Raw genomic sequence first — 25,505 nt, 5'->3', positions numbered from 1 at the left:
ATGAGGACACAGTGAGGAGGCACTGGCTACCAACCAGTGAGGGCCTCCGTCAGAACATGACCATGGCAGCGTCATGATCTTGGACTTCCAGTCTCCAGAATTGTGAGAGAGGTCTCTGTTGTTTATAAGCTAACCAGTCTGCCATATTTGTTATAGCGATTCAAACAGACTAAGACACGGTGCCTTTTGTGCCCAGTGCTAAGTAACTGTGCGGTCCACCTTGATGATGTCGCGTGAACTCCATGGTGAGACGCACCCTGGCTTCTCCTGAGTGTACCTAGCTTCTGGCACCTTGTCTTATCACCTGTGACCACATGAGGCTGTGTCATGTCGTTATGGCCCACCTTGGCCCGTTCAGCCCAAATCAGAGGATTTCTGCTTCATGAGATGGCTGGACACTCTCCCACTCCCTGAGCCTTGAGCATAAGGGAACAGAGCTCCTAAAACATCACAGATGAGTGGATGCTGGGGCAAGGATGCTCGTAGGACCTGAAAGGAGATAGTGAACCAGGGGTGGAGTGGCCTGGGAGGGGCTGGGCAGGTGGGAGCTTGTCCCCCCCAAGCCAGTTCTGAACCCTTCTGACTAATACTGCTCATGGCCATGCAGGGTAGTGTCACAGTTGGAGGGGTGAGGTCCCCTTCCAGCTCCAAATTTCCTGCCCCAAATGGGCAGGTGAGTGCCTGGGCACGAGGTGAGTGCTCTGGGGCCTCCTGCCAGCACTTGCAGCCTTCATTTCTCCATCTGGTTTGGGGGTCTGAGGTGCTGTGGCCTCAGACCCCCATTCCTGCCTCTTCACCTGGCTGCGGCTCACACTTTGCTGAAGTAGGTGGCCACCTCCTTGCGTGAAGGCCGGGACCCGCCCCCAGCCCAGCCATTGCCCACCAGTGGCTCCTCCTGGCTCAGCCGCAGGGGCGGCTTGCACTCGTGCCAGCGCCTGAGCAGCCTGTTCGTGGTGCCTTGATCGGTGATGCCACGCAGCTTCTCCCTCTCCGCGTTGGCACCGTCTGTGGCAGTGGGAGCAGCCGAGCCAGCAGGGACTGCAGCCAGCGCCCCGTGGCCGTGACCCAGCTCCAGGTCATGGATCATGGCCTCGAAGAACTGCTGGATACAGACCTTGGCAAAGGCCTTGGCGTGCTCCGTGCCTGTCTCATCGAAGAGCTTGTGCTCACTGTCGATGTAGTGGGACCAGTACTTGCTTTTGAGGACGGCGACCTGAGTGAAGCAGGGCCGCACAGAGCGCACGACGAACGCCAGCAGTGTGGTCAGCAGCACGAAGGACCAGCCCAGTGACTGCAGGGGAGAGAAGAGAGAGTCAGCTGGGCACTGCCCTCTAGCCTCCCAAACCTGTCCAACCCCCCAAAGCACACTCCATGTCAGGGCCTTTAGGGAAAAGAGCACTGACAACAAAGAGCAAATGACAGCACCTCTTGGCCTCCACTTTCTGCTCTGTAAAATGGGCATAGACCCACCCATCTCATGGAAATGAGACCACGTGAGTAAAATGCCCTGTATGTAGGTCTGGCACTCAGTACACAGGAGTTAGCTGGGCAGACCCTGGAAATAGGCTGCATGGGTTTGCCTGTCTCCACTACAGGCGTATCCCAGAGATATGGTGGGTTCTGCTCCAGGCCATTACAATAAAGCAAGTATTGCAATAAAGTGAGTCACACGAAGTTTTTGGTTGCCCAATGCATATAAAAGTTATGTTTACACTATACTGTAGTCTATTAAGTGTAGAATAGCATTATGTATAAAAAACAATATACATACCTTAATTAAAAAATACTTTATTGCTACAAAATGCTAACCATCATTTGAGCCTTCAGTGAGTTATAGTAGTAACATCAAAGATCATTGATCACAGATCACCATAACAAATATAATAATGAAAAATTTGAAATATGAGAATAAGCAAAATGCGACACAGAGACACGAAGTGAGCAAAAGCTGTTGGAAAAATGGCGCCAATAGACTTGCTCGATGCAGGGTTGCCATGAAACTTCAACTTGTGAAAAATGCGATGTCTACAAAGCCTAATAAAGTGAATTGCAACAAAAGTGTGCCTGTCCTTAACGGTTGACTAGGAGCAAAATGTCTCCCACCTACAAAACGGGGCTGTTGATAGTACCTATCCCATTGGGTTGTTCTGAGGACGAAATGTGGTAATAAACTTAGCACAGTGCCTGGTACCTAGTTAGTGTTCAGTAACTGTTAGCCACTATTATTAGGCCAACCAGCCCTCAGTAAGCATGCCTCTTCCTTCAGGAAGCCTTCCTTGACCTCCCGTAGTGACGCTTCCTCCTCTGAGTCCTGTATCTCTCCTCCGGCTCCTGCTAGTGTCGGCCTTTCAGTCAGCAGCGCTCAGTCAGCGCCTCCTCTGTGCGGGCTCTCAGGGGTCACAGAGACAAACTGGACAATTGCTCAAACTCCATGCTGGAGAGCACCGGATGCTTGGGTGCTAGTTCTGTTCTTCCAGTTACTCACTGTGGGGAAGGCTGCTCCCCCAGTCTGAGCTTCAGGGTCAACCCCAGTTGCACAGAGAAGCATTCGGCCGGATCAGGATGGGGAAGCAGGGCAACCCGAATGCCTGTAGTGGGGTGAGTGGGTCATGGCAGAGTACTCATCAGGTGGGGAGGTGCAGAGCGTGTGCTGGATGAGGAAGTGTGGACCCTGCTCGGCTGAATCTCCTGAAGTTTCAAGTAACGCTGGACAATCTCATTTTCATGGGAAAATTTCTGGGTTTTAGATGATGCCAGCTAATTCTAAAATTGAATTTCGAATTCAACCCCTGAAGGCCAAATGAAACATGTCTATAGGCCAGGCAGCCTGCCATCTGGGGGCCCTTTTAGTTTATGAGTTGATGGTTTAAAGGTCAGGTGGAGGGACAGCTGCCCCAGGCCCCGAGGCCTGGGATGACGGACAAGTACCCACAGGAGAGGAGGTGCAGGCTGGGAGGGAAGCAGAGTTCAGATTGTACGCTCGGAGCGTGAGGTTCACATGGGTGCCTGGTGGCGACGCAAGCCCCACAGGGGAGAGTCCAGGCTGGAAGGGGAGCGGGGTGTCTGGATTCTCTGGAGCAGAGTGTGCATGTTTCTCCAGGCTTGCAGGGCAGGCCCAGCCCCCTGTCCCCTCCCTGACAGCCTGGGTCCCTGCCTGGGTCTTCCTCCCCACGCACAGTAACTGCAGAGGAGGTCTGAGGGGCAGAGGACGTGGGAGTGAGGCTGAGGGACCTGAGCTCTAGATTTCCCCATCAGTGGGTCCTCCATCCCTTCCTTTGGGGCACATCCCAACAGTGCATCCCCCTCACTCAGGCCTCCCTTCCAGGGGCACTGGCCCCTCAGCTCCCACTCCTGAGCAGGGAGCGCCAGCTGGGGACATTTGCCAGGGAAATGTACCCAAATGGCCCAGCCACACACTGGCCTCAACACTGCCCCGGCCTGGAAGAGGAAATGGATGCAGATTCCCCCAGATTTCCAAACTGGAGCTCAGGGTGGAGGATGAGGGGCTGGCTGAGCAGTTGGGTCCCCTCTGGGGACCTCAGCACAGGGCACAGTGCTCCTTCCCCAGGTGGCACTGACCTGAGGGAAGACACATGGTTCTGCCTTCAGAGGTCCTGGCCTCCTTTGGGGAGATATGCCCCTGCACCATGGAGCTCCGTCTGAGGAGGGAGACCCAGTCCTGGCTGGGGGCCTACATCTATTTGGGGAAATATGACCACGTCCTGAGGAAGCCCCATTTCGAGATGGGGGATGGGGTCCTTTCCGGGGGACCCGATCTGTGAGGGGAGACCCAGCCCAAGGCCATCTGGCCCCTTACCTGAGAGATGCAGTGCAGGTAGCGCACGGCCACCTCGCGGGCCAGAAGCCAGTCGCCGTCACAGACCTTGGGGCAGGGCACCCGGGCCAGCAGGCGGGTGAGCTCGGGCCGGGGCAGGCCGGGGGCCAGACTGCCTTTGCCCAGCATGGTCACGGGCACAGCAGTGCAGAGGGCACAGAGGAAGCACTTGCCATCCAGCAGTGTGACGGCCACCCAGACGACGGGTGCGATGAGGGCGCGCTGAGCCATGGAGCAGAACATGCAGCGCAGCACGGCGGGGTCCTTGGCCTGGCGGCCCGGTGGCCGCTTCCACTCTTCAGCCAGCATGGACACGTTGCTGTTCATGGCCAGACCGAGCAGAAAGAGCACCAGAGGTGGCGTCAGCAGAATGCCGGCGCTGTAGACCGCGTTGTAGCCCGGCAGGCAGGGGCAGCTGAAGTCGAAGGCGGAGTACATCTGGGCGCTGGCCAGGGCCATGATGCTGCAGATGCTGTTCATGAAGGACTCCTGGTTGGACTGCAGGAACTGGAAGATCATCCGGAACTTGTCCATGGTGCCCCGCACGGGGTCTGCTGGCCTCCTCCCACCTCACCGCTGCCTCAGGATGGCCCCTGAGGCCCACTCTGCCCACTGGGTGGGTACTTCATGGCTGAGATGGGCAGAGCTCAGGGCGGAGGCTGAGGCCACTGTCTCTTTGAGGAACCTTCTAAGTCAGGTGCTGGCCGAGAGGACACAGGTTGGCCAATCCCATGGGTGCAGCCAGGGTGCTGCCCCTCCCTGCCCCGCCCCTGCTGGGTTTCTCTCTCTCCACGGCTGGCTCTGGCACGGGGAAACCACGAGGACCATGCCTGATGGGGACCAGTTCTCTGTGGGCTGGGAGGAGGGCAGGGAAGGAGGCTCAGACTTGTCCGGGAAGGCACTGTCTCCAGCAGGGTTGAGGTTTGGGAGAAACTAGGGATGCTGCAGAGGCCTGAGCTTCTGGACCTTGTCCCCTGGGCTCCTAGGAAGCATGTCGCCCTCCTTCTGCCCTTCTCATTGGGTCTTTCCTCCATGCTGTGTCAGGATCCAAGAGGGCTCTTCCATCTGCTCAGACAAGGATGGTAAGATGACGTAGCGATGGCCGTGGTGGTGGTGGCTATAATGGGGTGATAATGGTGGTGGGGATTGTGTTAATGGTGGTGATGGTGGTGGTAATGGCAGTTATGATGGTGATGATGGTGATAGTGGTCACAGTGGGGATGGGGATGGTGGTGGAGATAGTGCTAAATGAATAAAGTAAAACGCCCTGGATTTGGAGTCAGTGGACTTGGATCTGAGAGGGTGCTGGGTCCCCTCTCTGCCAGGCAGAGAGCTATAAGCATAATGCTTTTACGTCCTGTCTGCTTGTGTCTCGGTGGGTGTGTCTGTGTCTTACAGATGAAAAATCCTTTCCTGGCTCTACCTCCTACCTCTACTCCGCCAGGTCAAAAAATAAAGGAGTGGGCGGTAGGGTTTCCTGCCTGGGGCTGGGGACTCCAGAGCGTCTGCAGGAAGCAAGGCAGCGACCCCTCCACCAGCATAGCACAGTGGAAAGGGGCTTAAAGGGCTCCCTTTGATGTCGCCAGCTCTCTCAGAAGAGTGGGTCAGATCCAGCTCCAGCCAGATGGCTTCTGTCTGGGGCGAGAGGGTGAGGTTGGGGCTGCTGAAGCTGAGCGAGAGCCTGGACAGGGCAGCTCCCTGGGACCCTCAGATCTGTGTGCCTCTGTGTGTGTTTGGGTGTGAACTTTCTGCGGCTTTGGGCTTCAGTGTTTGTGGCTCTGCGGTGTGTGAGTGTAACTGTGACCAAGCAGGGTCCTGTGGGGCCTTCCTGGGACAGACCTTCCCCCCACCAGCCCCAACCCATGTCCTCCACCTGCCTCTTGTTTGTAGCAAAGCTTTCGTCTCCCAGGCCTCCCCTGAGACTCAGAAGGCTGGCTTAAGAGTTAATGGTTAGGAAACATGAAGATGTAAAAACAAAGACTAGCTGTTGTGCTGGGAAACTGGTAACAGTTTAGATGACAGACCAGCCACAGAGCAGAGGCACAGAACTCCCAGTTCCCTGAAGACACAGATAAAGGCCTGACACACATTCCTAAGTTCTTTTTACAGGAAGCCGACCCCTGCCAGATGAAGACTGCTGAGTCAAGCAGACGTTCCTTTCCCACCAACACTTGTCCCCCTAGTATTGGCCTTTTGAGCGGTGAGCAGCGGAACTTGGGTTCAGCACTGGCCTCATCCTCTTACGTAACCACGTGAGTGGTCTTTGTGTCTGTGTGTCTCTGTGTTACTGACAAGAACTGGCACTGACCAGGGCTTCCCGTGGGTCAGGCCCTATGCCGGCACTCCACATGCATCACCTCATGGGATCCTTGTACAATGCCATGGGGTAGGTTTTATTGTCCCCATTTCACAGAGGTTGAGACTGAGGCTCAGGGAGGTTAAGTGACAAGTGTAGAGCTCAGAACAGACCCCCCCGCAAGATGTGCTACTTTGGCATGTGGGTTATTTTGAGCTAAAGGCAGTAGAGAGCCTGTGGGCTCGAGAGAAACTACTGCTCCTCCCTTAACTACAGGAATTTAAATTGGGGATTTTTCCCAGAGGAAGAGTTATTCCCAGAGGTAAATTTTATCTAAGTGGCACCATCTATATGGCAGGACAAACACCTAATTACCAAACATCTGCTCATCTTCTTGTGAAACCGTACCTCATAGAGTTAATGAAAGCTGATGGCTAGCTAAGAGGAATTCTTGAGCTTGTCTTTCAGAGCAACAGACAGGGGAACAGCTTGTAAAAACCCCTCTGCTTGTAAGCTGCCTTCACTGACTAAGCTTGCTTTAGTTATTTTTTCTGTCTTTCCCTTTTGTCCTCTTTAATTGCATACCTTCCCAGCTTCACGTAACCCGACTGTCTTGGAGCAAGTTCTTGTCCAGTGCAAGCCAGCTAAGGCTGGTTGGGACCACCAACCCTAAAACTGGGCCTGCAGAGGTGTGTGTTGAATGGCCTTTTGACGTCAGAGGACTGGAAAACTTTACCCTCAGATCACGCTAAGTGCCTGTATATTTGAATATGCAGAAACATGTAACCCAGATACACCTGTGCAGAACACCAGTTCCCTCACGTTTTTCCTGCCTCCAATCACCTTTCCCCGTGCCAAGCCCACCTGCTTGTTCCATAGCTATCCCAACCCCCTCGCCTTGGGGGAGGCGGATCTAGGCTTGTTTTCCCGTCTCCTCAATTGCCTTCCTGTGAACAAACTCTTCCTCTGCCGCAAATCTTGGCATCTCAGGGTTTGGTTTGCTGTGTGTTGGGTAAACAGACCTGCTTTGGTAACACTTATCGTCCCGTGAACGAGCCTCCTGCACTTGGAAGCCCCAGGCCCCTATCCCACTCCTTAGCTCAGGATGGCGTAAGTACCTCATTTTACCTTTCTGTCTCTGACACTCTCATGTATGTGGGACTCCCATACGTACGAAATTAGATTTCCTCCTGTTCATCTGCCTTGTTTCAATTTAATTCTTAAACAAGCCAGAAGAACCTAGTAGGGTAGAGGAAAGTTTTCTTCCTCCCCAGCACCAGCTAAAAGTTACACAACTTGTAGGTGAAAGAGTGGGATTTGAACGTAGACCAGGTGGGAGTGGGGGGGTAGGAGGATGGGTGGAGGAGGAGGCAGGGAAGTGTGTTTTGTTTTTGGTTTTTTGCCTTTCCTCTCCAGCTGAATGAGGTTCTCCTGCTCTACGAGTCTGGGTAGAAATGCTAGCGTGTCACAAGCAGGGTACAGGTGGGGAAGTATATTGCTCCCCTTAGCCCTCAACCTGGGCCTTGGGTAACTGGAGCACCCAGGCTGGTGGCCCCTGGAGGACCCTGTTGGGGACTCCCAAGAGGCACAGCCACAGGTGGAGAGCAGGATGAGAGAGACCCAGCAAATGAGGCCAGGAGTCCAGGAGGAGTGTGGCTCCAAAAGGCTGTCTGGAATCTCTGTCTTCCTTCTATAGTGAACACAGCTCCCTGTTTGTAGCCCATGTGCCCTTTTTGTGGTGCCCAAATTGGCTTCAGGTGTCTGCTCTAACCACATATACACTCTCTGCAAAATACGTGGAATAAAACAGCTTGATTGGATTCTAAACCCATCGTTGTCATTATCACTAGAATTTTGATTACAGTTATTTTAAATTAATTAATTAATTAATTACCTTTTGGCTGCATTGGGTCTTTGTTGCTGCGTGCCGGCTTTCTTTTTAGTTGCGGCGAGCGGGGGCTACTCTTTGTTGTGGTACGTAGGCCTCTCATTAAGGTGGCTTCTCTTGTTGCAGAGCACGGGCTCTAGGCGCCTGGGCTTCAGTAGTTGTGACATGAGGGCTCAGTAGTTGTGGCTCGTGGGCTCTAGAGCACAGGCTCAGTAGTGGCACACGGGCTTAGTTGTTCCGCGGCATGTGGGATCTTCCTGGACCAGGGCTCGAACCCATGTCCCCTGCATTGGCAGGCAGATTCTTGACCACAGTGCCACCAAGGAAGTCCCTATAATGATGTCTATACCCATCTCTGTCTCTCTAGTAGACAGTGAGCTCCTTGATGGTGGGGCATATCATCTGTGTATCCTCTCTTCCTTACTCCCTGGCATAGTGCTTTCTATGCAGTAGGCACCTATAAGTGCTCAGTATAAGAAGGCAAGAGTATAGATTGCAGTCAGTGGCTTTTCACTGGTCCAGATGCTGCTTCCTTGCAGCCCAAGGTAGGGGCCCTGAGCCTCCTTTCCCTGGCTGGAGTTCACCCCTGCTGACTGGACCATGTCCAAGGTCTCCCTCCTCCCTTCCTCCACTTCCCCCAATCCCTGCTAACACTTTGCCTAAATCTTTCCCCACCCCAGTACTATTTCAGACATTTGCATGGCCTGACCACAGCAGGATGGGAGGGGAAATGCTGAGCTGCAGGGACTGTCCATCCTACAAGGTCCCTTGGCAAGCACCCAGGAGAACAGAGATTGCCCGATATGGAGGGGGCTGGGCTCCAGGAGGGCATCCAGGGGCCCCTGTGCTGCCCCCATGCCCTGAGGACCAGAAAAGCGTGGGGTGAACCCAAGTCTGTGCCCACCAAGCACAATAACAGGAAGCGTGTGTGTGTGTGTGTGTGTGTGTGTGTGGTGGGTGAGTCATCAGAGAGGGGCAGAGACCCAGAGGAGCTCACAGGCTAGATCTCCCCCAACGCTTCCGGTTTGGGCTGCTAGAGCTTGAGTGGCAGTTCTTCCAGCAACATTTAACCCTGGTGTTTCAAGGGTCTTCATCCCTGAGTCAGACCCCACACCCACACTTGGCCCAGAGGTTCTTTTTTTTTTGCGGTATGCGGGTCTCTCACTGTTGTGGCCTCTCCCGTTGTGGAGCACAGGCTCCGGACGCGCAGCCTCAGCGGCCATGGCCCACGGGCCCAGCTTCTCCGCGGCATGTGAGATCCTTCTGGACCGGGGCACGAACCCGTGTCCCCTGCATCGGCAGGCGGACTCTCAACCACTGCGTCACCAGGGAAGCCCGGCCCAGAGATTCTTAAACACTGGAATCTGCAGAGCCACCTGGGGTTCCTGTTCAGTGTGGAGATGTCTAGGGCTGCCTAGATACCTAATTTGCACCCTGATTTGCAGATCTGGTCCATACACTGTATCCCCGGGGAAATCCTTACCAGGATGCCAGCTTCTTGCTGAGGGCAGTGGGTAGATACCCCTGGAATGCCTGGTGAACGAGGCAGCCTTAGAAAGAGAGGCTAAGCTCAGGGGTCAGGCTGCAGGTGGTGGGGAGGGTGGTGAGTAGAAGGGTGAGGGAGGAAGCATCTGCTAGCTGGCGGTGAGCAGAAGGCTGGGCTGACAATGCAACTGCATCTTAAAGGACTGCTTAACCTTAGTGGGCTAGGAGTAGAATTGCTGGGACTTGGGAAGATGGGAGCTGGAAGGATCAGCCCCCTTGACATTCAAAAACAGAAAAATCCCCTTGCCAGGAATATATAAAACTATTCATCGGCAGTAGTCAGCAAGAGGCACTAATTAGTACTTTTAAGAGGAACTCAGCAAGTGCGGCTTGCTGAGCTCGCTCAGAGAACCTTGCTGGACGCTGCAGGAAACCCAACCAGAGCACTGAAAACAAACACACACACCAACAGTCTAGAGGGGAGACTAACGTGGTAGCTCAGAGCAGACTCTAGAGCCGACGTCCCGGGATAAAGTTCCAGCTCTTACATGGGTTACCTCAGGCATTTTATGCCTCAGTTTTCTCCTCGAAAAAATGGGACTAATAATCATCCTACTTCATTAGATTATCATAAAGATTAAATGAATTCTATATGGAATAGAATAATGACTGGCACATACTAAGCACCACACAAGCATGTGCTATTGTCGTGATTATTATTTTAAATGTAGAATCTGGACATCTAGGACCCAGAACCCATGGCAGATCTATTTAGACTCTTGCTACTCCACATTTGGTTCACTGACCAGAAGCATCAGTATCACCTGGGAGCTTGTTAGAACTGCAGGCTTAGCCCCAGTCCTGGATGGACTGAATCAGAATCTGCATTTAACAAGAGGCCAGTGAGCAGTGAGCTCACTGAAGTTCGTGCAGCAGAGCTTTAGAGCACACAGGGGGCCACACCCAGAAACTCGGCCAGAGATTGGGCTATTTTGGGGAAGGAGGCCAAGAGGGTTTAGGTTGCCCTGCCTTGGGCTCCCCATAGCCTGGAAAGCCCTCAGACCCTTGTCAGAGCGGGCATTTTACGTGGGGACACGGCCAGGGTCCTTACACGTCGGTGTGCTGGGGCGGCCTGGTGCCTGGGGCCACCCCACCAGCGTCCAGGAGATGCCGTGAGGTCAAGTGGTGGTTTGCTGGAGTACCAGGTGCTCAGGAGGTGGTCCACCTTCTCCTGACTGAAGATTGCGCACAGCTGGGCTTTCCTGCTTCCACCGTCCAGGCCCTCGCAGGGCTCGGGCACCTCAGGGGTCTCCGGACCCCTGCCCGCGGAGGTCCGGCGCAGCCCCCGCGCCCGCGTCTCGCTCTGCATGCTGGCGAGGAAGTGCAGCACGCAGTGGTGTGCGAAGTCCCGCGCGTGCTCACAGCATGTCTCGTCGAAGAGCTTCTGCTCCAGGTCCACGTAGTTGCTCCAGTATCTGCGCTGCATGAGGACTGTCTGGTCGAAGCAGGGCCTCAAACAGCAGGCCAGGAAGGCCACGACGATCAGCAGCAGGGTGATACCCCAGCTGATGGCCTGGAGGGTGGGGAGCTCGAGGTTGAGTGTGGCGGGACACAGATATTGTACAACGTGGCAAGGATGTTCCAAAGTCTCTCCCTTTGTTTATCCCTTGCATCCTTTTTCAAATCTATCCATCTTCCCACTAAGTCATCCATCCTACCAACCACCTCCATCTGTCCTTCCTCCCATTCTTTCATCCTTGCATCCATTTTCTATCCAACGATCTCTCCACCCATCTAGGCATCCATCCTCTTATCTGACTGTATATCTATCGTCTTTCTATCCAGCCATCCTCTCAACCATGCTTCCATCTGTCCTTCATCCTCCTTCCTATCCAGCCATCTAGCCTCCCATCCATTCATGTTCCCATACTCTCATCTTTCCTTCCTTTTATCTATCCAACCATCCATCCACCTGCCATTCATCCCTCCAACTTTCCTCCTGAAGGGAACAAGAATATGTCACCCCAAATTATGCCTCTTTGACATAAAAATTATTTTGAGCTGAAGACAATTAAGAAGGAGCAACTTCCCCTTCTGCCTGAAGGCAGGATATAAATTCCCCTTTTGCTGGAGACAGACTCATCAGCCCAGAGACAGCAGCAGAGGAATCCGCAAACAAACCTCACTCCATTAGTTTCCTCCCATGTATTTATTTTCCTTCCCACAGTTACCACCCTTGGAAGCGTAAAACTGCTTTCCCTCGTGCTGACATTTCTCTACAATGGTATTGCTCATGGCTGAAGATGCTATATAAGCACACTTCTAAGCCACCGCTTTGAGTTACTCTTTCTTCTTCTTCTTTTTTTTTGAGTTATTCTTTGTTTTAGGTTTCTCCTGCATGATGATCACTGCACACAATAATAAACTGTTTTCCTCCTGTTAATCTGTCTTTTTGTTAGTCTCAGCTGAAAACCTAAGGTGGGTGGAGGTCAAGTTTTGCCTCCTTTGCACTCCCATCCATTCATCCGTCCATCCACCCATCATCTTTCATCTTTTTATTTGGTTCTCCATCCGTGCTTATATATGTGTATCCATCCCATCTATGCATCCATCCATCCTATATTTTGGGGAAGACACGGAGGACTCAGTCTTTGCTCTCACAGAGCTCACACTTTAGTGGAAGATACAATGAAATAGGTGATGAATGGCTAAGCACCATGTTGAGGGATGTATCGGGGGTTGTGGGAAATCAGAGGGGGGATACCCAACCTGAACTTGAGGGCTCAGATGACAGTGCGGTTGAGGCTGAGACCTGAAGGATGGCAATAGTTTACAGGATGTGAACAGGGAATACTGTTCCAGGCCAGGTGTGAGGAGAAGCTGGAAGCAGTTCTCTGAGGCTGGAGACCCCACCTGGCCAGCCCCTCGCCCTCCCCTCTGCCCAGCCAAAGGTATTGAGACATTGCTTAAGACCCGAGCAACCGTGTGCACCTGGAGCAGAGATATCACTCCTCTAAACCACAAAGACATATTTGAATCCTTGTCATTTGCAGATGTGATTGCCAAAGCTCTCTCGTTTGGCCTCTGACAAGGTCCTCCCTCCCCCCACTCCAAATCTAAAATACCTGTGCGAGTATTTTACCTGGGGGGGCAGTTAGTGTGACTGGTCATTTACAGCTGAGTCAGGACTTAAGCCTGGTCTGACTGAGGATTCTGCACTCTTTCCAGGGAACTAGTGAGAGCCTACAGTGTTTACATCCGTAGGAGACATCAAGGTGAGGAGACCAGACCTCCATTTACTTTGCAGGAGAAACTGAGGCCCAGAGGGGGAGGGACATGGCCAAGGTCACAGTCTGAAGCAGAACCAAGTGTATCCTGAGCACTGGTCCTCTCTCTGCCACTCCACGGGCCTGCATCTGCCACAAGCCTGTCCTGGCACCCCAAAGGGCTGGGTTGTAGCTCCAGTGATGTTCTGCATGGGGTGGGTTCATGTAAACACTTTTTGGGGGGACACAGCCCAGGCTGGGCTCTCGGAGTGGTGGAGGTGGAATCTGGAGCCTGGGCTGGGGGTGGGGCTGGGGTTTGTCCCCAGGATAATGGATTCTGTGCCCTGTGGGGAGCCGGACATCTGGGGAGCCTGCATTGTAGGTGGATGAGAGGGTTTGGAGGAATGGCACTTCAGATCCCTGCCCGGCCTCTTACAAACTGTGACTTTGGCCTTGTGAACTAAAGTCTCAGAGCCTCAGTTTCCTCATCTGCAAAATGGGATGATCATGACTACATCCACCTCATAGGACTGTTTTGAGAATTAAATGAAGTAATGCATATGAAATGCTTAGCACAGTGCCTGACACATATGTGCTTAATAAATGGTAATTAGTATATTTCTGAGGAGTGAGCAGAAGGTGTGTATGGGGTGGTGGCAGGGTAGAGCAGTCTCTCTCCAGTGTTTTCCTGCCATCCAACTTGGGGATGAGCCTAGTGGACTCCCGGAGGGTATGAGCACCTGGCATCCACCCTGGGGTGAGTCAGCATTGATGGCGGAGTCCCCACTTCCTAAGGCCCAACACTGTCCTGTGTGTGAGTCACACTCCTCATCCCCCCAGGGACCACATGCTCCATGGTTGTGCCTGCAGCATTGGGAGGGGCCTCAGGAAACCATTTGTACCTCCAGGCCCCTCGGAACCAATGCAGGACATTTCCCAGGGCTGGGAGAGGACCGCCCGAATTACCCGTGACAGGCACCGCAGGTAGCGAGACACGGCCTTCGGAGCGGGGCTGTCCCTGACCAGCTCATCTTCCTCGCAGGGCACCTTGGCCAGAAAGAGCTGCACCTGGCTGGGGGTCATGTTGGCAAAGTCTAGAAACTTGTCGGGGTCCACGGAGCTGCTGAAGGCACACACGAAGCACTTCCCATCGAGGAGAGCCAGCAGGATCCAGACAAGGGGGCGGCCAGTGCTCTCTGCAGCACAGAGAACAGGGAGCAGAGGAAGGAAGGGGGCACAAAGGGCAGCCGGAATTCAGCTGCAGCAGGAAGGCTACAGAGGAGATGCAAGGACGGACGTCCCAGGAGGGGGGATATCCCAGGTGTGATTGCACCAAAGGAAGGGCTACAGGTCCGAGCAGCAGAGGATAGGGAAGAAGCAGGGCTGAGGGTCCCGGGAGTCTCAGGACTGGAACACGGGGGAGCTGGTATTCTTCCTGCTCTAGCTTTGTAGCTGACTCTGTTGGTGCCCTGTCCCGCAGAAGCATCTAGAGCTTTGGTGGGTAGTTCCTATTCATATGGAGGGCCTGAGAGCTTCTGACCTCAACCACCTGCATGGCTCTGCCTGGAACTTTGGAGGAGTTTCTGCTCCCAGAGGTGCAGGCTGGAAGCGCTGGAGGGTTCATGTCCCCAAATCAACCTTCAATCCAAGAGGGCAGGGCCTGGTGGATAAGAACCCCAGCTTCCAGGACCCTCGGTGGGACGATTCTGAGGTGTGCTCTACCCACTTTCTTAGAGGGTCCCCAGAAGGACTGAGCCCGAGTTGCCTACATATTATCACGTTCTTCCCAGAGGCTGCTTTTGGGGGGACCCTAAACTAAGAGGGTCCCGTGGAATAACCCTCCCAGAGACAGCACCTTAAACACCTCTCTGCAGTGTCCGGGAGCCACCCTCTGACTGTCCCCAGGTGCCGCTTTTGACCCGCTCTGCCCGTCTAGTGGCCTGGATTTGGTGTTGGTCACAGGACAGGAGCCCAGTGGAGCTGTACCCACTAGACCCCAGAGGAAAAGGTAAAGGGCACACTTAGTGAATGTGACCCTCCCTGCGTGGCTGAATCACAGGGAGCATGGAACCCCTGGGGAACATGAAACAGAGGTTGCTTGTGCACAGAACGCAGATGTTTTTAACTTGGGTTGTATACAAAACATAAGATGGTGTGTGCTGGCTGGGTGTGTGTGTGCATGGCCAACGAATTAAATGTTGCAGGCAGGGGTGGATCCAGCATTTTCTATGGGGGCAATGTGGTTAGAAGGTGGAACCCAGGACTTGTTATGAAGTTACATTACATACCCTTGAGAACACCTCAGTTGTCCACATCAAAGAATAGGGGAGAGGAGGAGATCGTGAGTGAGCTAAAAGCCACCAAGCCCCTCCTGCCACTGCCCATGGATCTAGAGCACTTATTTTGTCTAAAACAGGGCAGCACTTGGGCTGTGTTTGAATCTGGCTTGGGCTGTGTTTGAATCTGAGCCTCTTCTTCGCTGTGGGAGTTCAGCCTAGTGAATCACCCTCTCTGTGCCTCAGGTCCCCCATCCTTAAAAATGGGTCCAAGACAGGAGCCAACCCAGGGCCGAGGTGAGAATTCGTAGGCGGTGCACACACAGGACTGGGCACAGAGCTTGGCTCCCTGTGGGCCAGGGAGCATTATGAGTCGCTGAACTCAATCAGCTGATCAGGGCACCGACCAGGTGCGAGGCTCTGAGGACACTGTGATACAGCAGGTGAGGTCCTTGCCCTCAGGGAGCTTGCAGGAGAGGGGATGCAGCCTTCAAGTCAATGATGCCTCTCGTACGGCAACACGGCTATGCACGTCATGGGACGGTCCTTCATGCATGTGGGGAGTTATAATCCATGGCCAGCATGACAGATGTGACCTGGATAATTCTTGGGAATCCTGTATCATTCATGCGTCTCCAGCACTGGACATGGAAAGGTGACAGATGACAGGATCAGAAATATCTGTTTCCAGAGTGGAAACTGGCAGATCGGTCTCTGTGAACTGATGATGCCTTGGTATCATTTCCTAGGGGAAATGAGGGTGCCTATGGGGGTGGGTGGGGGAGTTCTGACAATACCCACGGGGGTCACTGGGATTTTGGCAGCTGGCGGTGCCTGTGTGGCTGGGAGAGCCCCTGACAATGCCCACGGGGACCTGGGTGGCGAGGGACCGCACCTGCCGATGCCTGGGTCCTTCCTTCGGTGCCCCGCAGGCCGGTGCCTCTCCTCCACCATCACCACGGACTGCCGGTTGGCCAGGAGGCTGCAGAGGAAAAGGGCGGCTGGGGGCGTGAGCAGCTGGCCCAGGCCATAGAGGGCATTGCAGCGCGCCAGGCAGGGGCAGTTGAAGTCGAAGGAGGAGCACAGCTTGACTGTGACCGCGGCCAGCAGCAGGCGGATGCCGTCCATCACCGACTCGGAGCTGGACTGGAAGTGCTGGAGGAGCGTGCGGAATTTATCCATGGCCGGGCCTGGGTAGAGGGCAGCTGCGGGTGGCAGGCGGGGAGGTTTCAGCTGCCCTCCTGGTCAATGCCAGCCCCGCTGGGGGCGAGCCCGGGGCTGCGGGAGGTTCTTCCTTGTCTTCCAAGGGCCTGAGGGGACAAGGAGGAGGCGGGGTCTAGCCAAGGAGTGTAGGGCAGAGCAGGCTCTCTCCACCAAGGTCCCCTGGCCAGCCCGACTGCCCCCCCGCTGCTACTCCCCTCCTCTCTGGGGGGATGAGTCACTGCTCTGTGACCAGCCAGCCCAAAGCACCTCTAGGCAGATGGTCCCCACCCTGTTCCTCCATCCCTCCCCTCTTCAGGATTGGGATACTGATGCCTGACAGCTGCTGGGGCTTCCCGCGGGGGGACAGGCAAATCCCGGGTGTGGCAAGGCCACGGCGCCGATGCAGCCAATTACATTTTCTTGCCTTGGTTAAAAACATGACTTGGGGCTTCCCTGGTGGCGCAGTGGTTGAGTGGTTGAGAGTCTGCCTGCCAATGCAGGGGACACGGGTTCGTGTCCCGGTCCAGGAAGTGGGCCCGTGAGCCATGGCCACTGAGCCTGTGTGTCCGGAGCCTGTGGTCCGCAACGGGAGAGGCCACACAGTGAGAGGCCCGCGTACCGCAAAATAAAACCCCCAAAAACAAAAAACCCATGACTTGACTCAGCTGAGCCCAGGGAGATTTCACGTTGGCTTTCATGCTGGGAGGAACCACCAGGGGCACCTTACCCTGCCCGAAGCCTTTCTGGAAGAGAAGTCTCTTGAGCAGAGTTTAAACCATATTTCAGTGTTTGCCAGGGTCGTGGAACGGAAGGGCTTCCAGACAGAGAGTATCGTCTGGGCAAGGGCATGGAGGTGAGAAGCAGCCAGGTGTGGGTAGGCAGTTTGGGGTTGCTTGAATGTAGTGTCAGACAGGGGGTGTCGGGAGAGGGCACAGGGGGTGCTCACTGGGTGCCTGCACCCCTTTCCTCCACTTTATTCTACTGCCCTTCAGCTCTGGCCACCGACTGGCCCAGGTCTCCCTAAAGCGCAGCTCCCACTACATCACTCTTGCGCTCAAGTGTGACCAGGGTCCCCTCAGCTTCCTTAGCCTGGTGTTCAAGGCCCTCCTAACCATACCCAGACATGTCCTCCCATCTCCATGCCTCTGCTGATGCATCCTCCCCGCTGGAGAACCCGTGCCTCTTCCTCCCACCTGCTCTTCAAGAGGCAACTCCGATGCAGCTCTTTCACCGAGATGCCCCTGGTGACCTCAGCTCTGTGGGAACCTCTCCTCCCGCTTGGCCCTTGGAAAGGCCGCCCCAGCCTGCTGCTCCTCTCGCCCAGGTGGTGGATCTCTCAGCTAGGACGGGACCTGCACCCACACCTGCCCGTCCCTGCAGCCTCCAGCAAGGGTGGCAGATGTTTGTTCCCTGTGACGTTGACACTCAGACCCCCTTTTTTCATCTCCAGCTCTGTCCTCTCTGCCCACTCCTTGACCTGTACCTGCCTCCCTGTCTGCTCCTAGGAGGTGAATGGAATGTAGGTCCTGCTCTTATCTCTGTCTCTCTCTTATCCTGTCCCTCTTTCCATCTCTAACTCTACCTTTCTCTGTGTGTGTGACCCCCTGTGTCCCTCATTGTGTGTTTCTGAGTCTTTCTGTGTGTCCCTCTGTCTCTGTCCCTCTCTCTGTGCTGTGGCCTCTTCCTGTCTATCTTTCCCTCCTCTCACCTGCGGCCCGCCCTGTAGCACCCTTGTCTTACTGGCCCCCGGTCCTGACACTAGCAGCCTGGCTTGGGGAGAGGCGTGGAAGCAGCCACAGGAGCCCAGGCTCCATTTCTGGGTCACAGATCCGTGGGCTTGGCCTGGAGCCTGGGCTGCGGGTGGGTGAGGCTCAGGTTCCTCCTCAATCTCCATCCCTCTGGCTCCCTCACTCCTAGCCCAGCGCTACCCTTGAACAAAGGAAAACCTCAGGGACTGGATGGCCTTGACCCTACTGGCCCCTGCCCTGCTCCATCCAGCCAGGGCCAGTGGGCATGTGGGACTCCCAGGGATGCCATCAGCAATTCCTCAGACCCCAGGTCCTCACAGTCATGAGTGCCACTCCCCACCCCCAGCCCTCTGGAGCATGTGAGGTAAGCATCCTTCTGAATCCTTTCTGGCTCAGAGGCCCAGCAATGCCCTCCGGTCTCCACGGAGCCCGCCTGGACTGCAGCAGCTACACTGACCACCCCTCTTCCCGTATGCTCAAACGACTTTTAGAAAATGGAAATGTCGGCATCTTTTTTTTTCTGATTAAACACACCATTATGAAACATTGAAAAATATCTAATAAAAGTATATTATATAAAATATAATATACTAGATGAAATATCTAACATAAAATATATTATATATAATATATATTATATTAATATATATATAATATATTAGATAAAATAATATAAAAGTATATATTGACTGCAACCCCCCAAGTCTCCGTGTCACTGCATCAGTGTGTGTCCTTCCAGACTTGTTGCTGCCCACACGGGCACGTGCTGGCTGGCCTGCCTGGGAATCCTCGGGAGACAGCCAGGGATGCTGTGAGCAAAGCACTGGGTGCCCTGCTCGCCCAGGAGCCCTGGGGTTGCTGGGGGAGAGGCAGCTCAGGCTGCCTCTGGGACTCCTATCTGAGGCCAGTCTCTCTCTTCTCTTAACCTTCATGACACAGGGCTCACTGTGTTTCCGTTTCTCTGAGAGATGACAGCCCAGCAGCTTGAGGGACCCGTGGGACCTGCAAATGAATTTTGTGTAGATCATTTAGCCTGTAATTTAAGTCAGACCATCCCCAATGTGTCCTGCAAACTTCCTAAGTATCTGTGCAGTCTCCACTTCCGATGAGGTAGCAACAGACGGAAACCCGGCTCTTATATCTTATTTGTATCTTACCCAGTCCATGTGCTAGTCCAGGTCCTGTGAAACAGGATGACCTGTGTGAGGGAAAGTGGGGAGGGAGAGGGAAAGGGCGGGAGCGCCATCAGAGGCAGCGAGTGTGGCTCTGCGGGGAGGAGAGGCGAGGGCATAATGGAGAAGCCCTTCAAGCCGCTCCCTGTCCTGGGCTCCTAGCTAGCAGAGAACTACCAGCACCGGCACAGCCCTGGCGCGGGTCCTGGAGAGGCAGGCCGTTTGTCCGAGAGGTCACACAGCCTGGTGGGGACAGGCCCAGGAAGGATGTGCTCCTCCTCTGTGCCTTCCAGCCCTAGTCACCCTCTGGGCTGCTGCCAGGAAATGGAGCTGTCCCGCCCAAGACCCTGCGTCTCAACCCTGAACCCCAGCGCTGGGCCCCCCACTGAGCACGGAGGGGAGAGAAATGGGCTGGGAGGGTCTGAGCACCCCTCTCTCCCATTCTACTCTCAGGGAGGGGAGGGTGGCCAAAGGGCCCCCAGCTGCTTCTAACTTGGGATTTTTCCGGAAGAGAATGGACAGTGTTTCTGAGGGAACACTGCAGGAAACTGGGACAAGGTCTCTCCCAGGCCAGCCTGTTCACAGCTCCAACCTCTGGGAGGCGAGATGGCCCTGCCAGGTCAGCCTGGGTCGTGTGACTGCACTGGTCCTTGCTGGGTATTTAGTGGAAAACATTCAAGCAAAGAAAAAGGCAAGAAGGAAGTCCACCACGACTTAAAGGGCTATTACCTCTCGGGGTGAGCAGGTGGCTTTACATTAAACAAAAATTCTGTATTTTCTAAATTGCCTATTTTATAATAATGATTTTTTAAATTTCCCAGTAAAAATCATAAGTATTTTTACTGGAAAAACTCACAGGGATTAAGGGACAAGGCAAAAGGAAGGAAGATCGTCTTTTGTTGCCCAGAGGCCAGGCCTGATATACAAGGAGAGGCAGAAATCGAAGAAAAATAGGAGAAAGGTTTATGTTACTCATGTGTGTGGAAAGAATATTAACTTGTAGATCTGCTGCAGAATAATGCCTCAGATCAGATTTTCTCAACTCCCTACCCTACCTCGGGGCTCTGCAGCTGTGTTCTTCCAGATCTTTTCATTCTGGGAAAATTTTTAAAAATCAGATTTTCATTTTAATGCTGACTTAAATCTATTTAGCAGTTTAAACACGTGTTAACTTGCAATTGGAAGATCTTTATACAGCAAGTCTTTGGTTTCTTTTTTTCTCAACTTGGGGTCTTGGAGATATATTCTTGGGGGTCCTCCATATTTTTATTTCCTTCGAAAGGAATCTGGGTATTTGAGAGATGCTGGCTTGACTGTTCTTGGAATTCCTGTGACGGAGAGGGCTCCTTAGGACAGGGTGCCCCCTACTGGAGGAGTCAGTGTGTCCGATGTGTGTGTGTGTGTGTATGTGTGCGGTGAGTATGTGTGTGTGGTGAGTGTGTGTGTGTGGTGTGTAGCGTGTGTGTCCTCAGAAATACAGGCGTGGCTGTGTTTCTTCTTTCTGTATAGAGAATACACTCTCCCCTGGGGTTTCTTCAGAAGGAAGACACTGGATGCGTGTCCCACTTCTCTCTCAGGACTGGGAGGCTATTGTTGCCTCGCATCTCAGAGCTGTGGGGCCCTTTCTGTCCCTGACAGACCAGCCTCTCTTCTACCCAATGACAGAGGCCTCTGTGGGGTCCAGGGGACAGGCCTTTCTGGTCTGCTCTGGCAGGCCTGGCTGAAAGCACCGTGGCGCTTCTGTGGGCTCCACTCTGGCGACTGTGTAGAGCCACATGGCCTCTGAGGGACTGAAAGGAGAATGAAAATAAAGGGGGGACTCGGACACATGGCATCAGAACAACTGGCTAATCATTCGGGAAAATGTAGGTGAATTTCTTCACAATCAGAGGCAAGGGAAGGCCTTTGTGGTCAGAGCACAGAATTCAGTAGCTGTGAAGAAGAAGATGGATGAAGTGGGCCTCATAACTTCTGTGGGCAAAATGCCAATCAGCAAAGTGAAAATAACAAAAAACTGAAACAAGGCATTTTCCACACACAAGCCACACAAAGCCCTATTTCCTTAATTTGCAGAGGAATCATACAAATCGATAAAAAAAAGATGATCAATCCTATGAAAAAATGGACAAAGGATGTGAACAGGCTATTCACAGAAAGGGAAGGACCCGTGGCCCCAAATCCTGTGAAGACTGTAGCCCTCATTCTTAATTAAATATGAATCTGAACAAGCAGGTGCCTTTTTAAACTAAGTTTTTAGAAACTAAAAGATAGATATTACCCAATGTTGATGAGGGCTTAGGGAAATAGTCACTTTCATACACTGATGGTTGGAGTATAAATTGGTACGAATTTTCCTAGAACAATTTGGCAATATATTTAAAGCAAAAATTTAAATATACGTGCCCTTTCACCTAACAATTACATAGCTCTGTATTTGCCCTATGGATAGATTTGCAGAAATAGCCAAGATAAACAAGCAAGGATGTTCATGATAGATTTGTTTTAATAGGAATAAAACTGGAAACAACCCAAATTTCATCAATAGGCGACGTTTAATAATTTGTTTAAATAAATTATGGCACGGCCATAAAGTGGGATCTATGCAGGCATTAAAAGAATGAAGCAAACCTATGTGTGTTCGTATGGAAAGAACTCTGATAGATTCTAAGTTTTTTTTTTTTTTTTTAAATGTAGTTTAGTACACTGTGCATAGCATAATCCCTTCTGAGTAAAAATGATATAAATATGTAAAACTTTTGGTATTGTGCATACACTTTTTGCTGGAAAGATATATAAAAAATGTAGACAGTTAATACTATTGGGTGGTAGAACAGGGGAGACCTTTATTTTCTTTCCAGTTTATACCTTTCTGTGCTGTTTGACTTTTCAAACAATGTACATACGAACTTTATTTTTAAAAGATCAACAGAAGTATTCTGGGCAGGAGATTTATGGATTTTAAAATATGTTTCAATATGTAAATAGATAAACATTAAAAAAAATAGGATTGAAATGTATGACTCACACAAAATAAAATAACCAAGTTCAAACGTTAACATGCTTCTACACTTTAATTTTGGGTTCTCACCCTACAGGTTACAGAATATGGAACAGTTGCATTGGTTCACCATACATTTCTAACTCCTCTTCTCAGAAGAAGAAACAGATAAGCCTGGTTTTATAATATTTTCACCTTCTTCTTTTAAACAACCCTAACAATCTATAAAAATGGATTTTCTGACCAAAGTGAAACGAAGTGGTTTCCAGACCCTGTGAGGGGCGCGGGTTTTCTGGTGTGGAGGTCATGCCAGCAGTGGCATCAGACATGGATGTCGGGCCAAATGCAGAGACTTGGGGGCAAAAACAGGTGAGGTGCTCTTGGGGGAGGGGACACCCATCCAGCTGGAGTTTCTGAATTCTACTCTTACTCCATAAATACGAAAGTCAGAGTAACCCTGGGCACCCCCCTTTTCCCTGTTGCCTGTGCCCACAAGCTCATGAGACTTCTGAGACGTGTTTGGGAGAGCCCTGGGCCAGGAGTGGCAAGTCCCAGTTCTGAGGGTGATTGGGTGCATTGGCTGCACACCCTCAAGCTCTGGCCACATGACAACAGCTGTTCACTGGGCATCTGCAGAGCCCACAGCTAGGTGCTGTGCTGGTGCTGGGCACGCACAGGTACCTACCTCAGGTACCAGACGCAGGCAGTGGGGCATCGCAGTGTGAGCTGGGGCGCTCTGGAGAGGACCTCCACTTGCCTGAAGTTTGGGGAGTTTCTCTCCATCCTGGGAGAGAGTGTCTGTGATGGGGAGGACTCTTCTGCTGCAGATCCAGTCTCAGGATGAAAGATGAGAAAGTGACTTCAGTGAAGCAAACATGCCCAGAGGGTAGCATCTGGGTGGCTACAGAGTAGGGCTAATTCTTCATTGACATATTTTCTTTATAATGAAGTGGTTAATGGAAGCTATAAAGATATATTTGCCCCCCCCCAAATTCTCTTCCCGTTTTGAAACAGGAAAAGAGCAACCTGTAAACATTTTAAAGGTGTTTTGATTGACTCGAGGACCCGCCCCCCCACCAAAGTTTGCCGGAGACAAAGGGGAGTCTAATGGAGGTCTAGCGCCACCTAGTGGTGGCTAGAGAGAGAACTCGAGAGGGACAGGAGGGAAGAGACAGTGGGACGCACACGCCCGCTCACCTGGCTGAGAGAAAACTTTCCACAGGCTGCTGTCACTGGAAAGAGGTCCCCCTGAAGCGCCTTTGGGCTAAGGGTGAAGGTCGGAACAAGCGAGCGCCTCTGGGGCGTCTCTTGGGAAAGGAAGATAGAAGTGGGAGGCTACCCTGGCAGCAGTAGTGGGGAAACGTCTGTTGCCTATTCTGGGTCTAGGGATGAAGGGCATTTGAACTGACTGAAGGCTGTTGACTTACTGGAGATGTGCCTCCTGGCTCCTATGTGTCTTTCAACTTTTACCATGAAGGAGTTTTAAATTTTTATGTGGTCCTATATATCATACTTTTCTTTTATGATTCTCTGATCTTTGTAACGTTCTTAGAAAAGCCTTCCTGCCAAGTAAAGGTCATTTAAAACATCTATGAGAGAAAGAGGATGCTGGGGTATTACATTCACTTTGAGCATTTTTCTTTGAGTCCAGTTTTGTTATTTTTAAATCTATTTCGTGTTCATTAGTGGCTCTGTGCTTCCTGGCTAACTTCCAGACAGCTGAGCCAAAGCCCCTGGGAGTCTTCAGGGTCTCTACGGTGGGAGGAGGCTGGCTCAGGAACTCAGGGAGGACACCTCCCCTGCAACAGGTGTCTTCCTCAGGCTGGCACCTAAAGGAATCCCATCCTGGGGCAGGCAGAGCATCGCAGGGGTTTGGACTCAGACCGTCCTAGGGTTGAACCTCAGTGCTTCACTTACCAGCTCCTAATCAAGTATCTTAACTTTCCTAAGCCCCAGGATTTTCATTTGTAAAATGGGGATGCTGTTGCTGCTGCTAATAGTAATAATAGTAGTTACTTCATAGGGTTATCACCAGGCTTAAATGAATTAATACAGATGAATTGCTTAGACCAAGGCTTGGTATGTATGTCTATGTGCTCCATAAATATCACCTGTCAGTATTACCTAAGCCAGTGGCCCTGAGATGGGTCAAGGGATGCTGTTTGAAATTACTAAACAAGTTTTCCAGACAGGGATACATGTGGCCCTCTTTCTGGTTTTGCACATTTTTCTTTCAGCTTCTTGCAGGAATCTCCATCTGTCCTTTTAGATGCAATCTTAAGAATGCTTGGTCTCAGGCCTGGATTTTATCCATAGGCACTACAGGCCCAGGACTTAGGCCTAGGTGCTTTCTAAGGATCTGCTTAAGACTGTAAAAAATATTACTGGCTCAAAATTATGAGAGGAAAACTTCAAAATCAAAATTAAGAAATGTTTACTTAAATGTCTATAAAACAATGTTGTGGCAACTTCATTAACTGTTAAACGAGTACTCATAAATATTTCATTATATTTGAAGACAATCGTAGGTTTTTCTCACTTGGCAAGAACTCCAACACATGCAAGACTGTTTAGAAATAAAACCAATTGTAAATTCAGTGAGTTCCTTTTAGTCCAGTGATTTCAAAAGCCAAATTTACAAAAATCCTTTCAAAATGTTTAAGACAGGAAAATTATGTTTAACGTGGGGTGTAGTATATTTTACTATGTTTGACCTTGTACAGTTAGGCACCAAAGATAAGAGTTTGGGGGTCTGTGAAGATCTTACTATTAGTCTTGGACCTAGGGGCTGCCTCCCAGGAGGCAAGTCTGTCTGTGGAGCAGAGGAGGGAGCAGGTGTTACCCCTCGCTGTACAGCCACCTCCTGCCCTACCTTCTAACGTGACTAGCCCTGCCTGGGTGGCAACCTGTGCTGGTCTGGCCCCAACTTTCCCCAGGAAAGCCTGCAGGCATTCTTTAAACATTATCCTCTCACCTAGAACACATGTCCATGTTCACAGTTTCCCAAAGTGTGATCAGTTAATGACCTGCATGAGATTGGGGCAAGGCCCTTGAATCTGCATTTTATTAGACGTTCTTCCCCTGTCCCTCCCCCTGTAGATGATTCTGATGCATGCTGAGTTTGAGACTCATCCGTCTACAGTGTGTGTGCACTACAGGAGGGGGGCAAGATGATCCAGTTTTAAAAAATGGATTTTATTTTTTAGAGCAGTTTTAGATTCACAGCAAAATTGAGTGGAAGGTACAGAGATTTCCCATATACCCTCTGCCCCAACACATGTGTAGTCCCCCCCCATTATCAACATCCTCCACCAGAGTGGTACATTTGTTACAACTGA

The 25,505-nt window shown here is 52.0% G+C and overlaps 2 protein-coding genes across 2 annotated transcripts; both read right to left on the bottom strand.

Annotated features, from left to right (window-relative positions):
* Positions 1-808: 808 nt before the first annotated feature.
* Positions 809-4,369, bottom strand: CALHM1 (calcium homeostasis modulator 1). Its single transcript, XM_060033573.1, has 2 exons — positions 3,818-4,369; positions 809-1,291 (listed from the first exon to the last, which is right to left on the bottom strand). The coding sequence occupies exons 1-2, from the start codon at positions 4,367-4,369 to the stop codon at positions 809-811; spliced, it is 1,035 nt and encodes a 344-aa protein (XP_059889556.1).
* Positions 4,370-10,561: 6,192 nt separating this feature from the next.
* CALHM3 (calcium homeostasis modulator 3) lies at positions 10,562-16,228 on the bottom strand. Its single transcript, XM_060034442.1, is given in 4 exon segments — positions 10,562-11,077; positions 13,737-13,948; positions 13,951-13,996; positions 15,941-16,228. Coding segments are annotated over 4 exon segments (1,062 nt in total).
* Between the last annotated feature and the right edge of the window lie 9,277 nt (positions 16,229-25,505).

This window comes from Delphinus delphis, chromosome 16 (assembly GCF_949987515.2).
Source record: "Delphinus delphis chromosome 16, mDelDel1.2, whole genome shotgun sequence".
Classification (NCBI taxonomy): Eukaryota; Metazoa; Chordata; class Mammalia; order Artiodactyla; family Delphinidae; genus Delphinus; species Delphinus delphis.
This window is presented reverse-complemented; position numbering and strand designations above follow the sequence as displayed.

Bases quoted from the DNA above. Each gene is read 5' to 3' on its own strand.
- CALHM1 (XM_060033573.1), bottom strand. From the start codon at position 4,369: ATGGACAAGTTCCGGATGATCTTCCAGTTCCTGCAGTCCAACCAGGAG. The intron at 1,292-3,817 runs GTAAGGGGCCAG...TCTCCCCTGCAG, and splicing joins ACCTGCACTGCATCTCTCAG to TCACTGGGCTGGTCCTTCGT.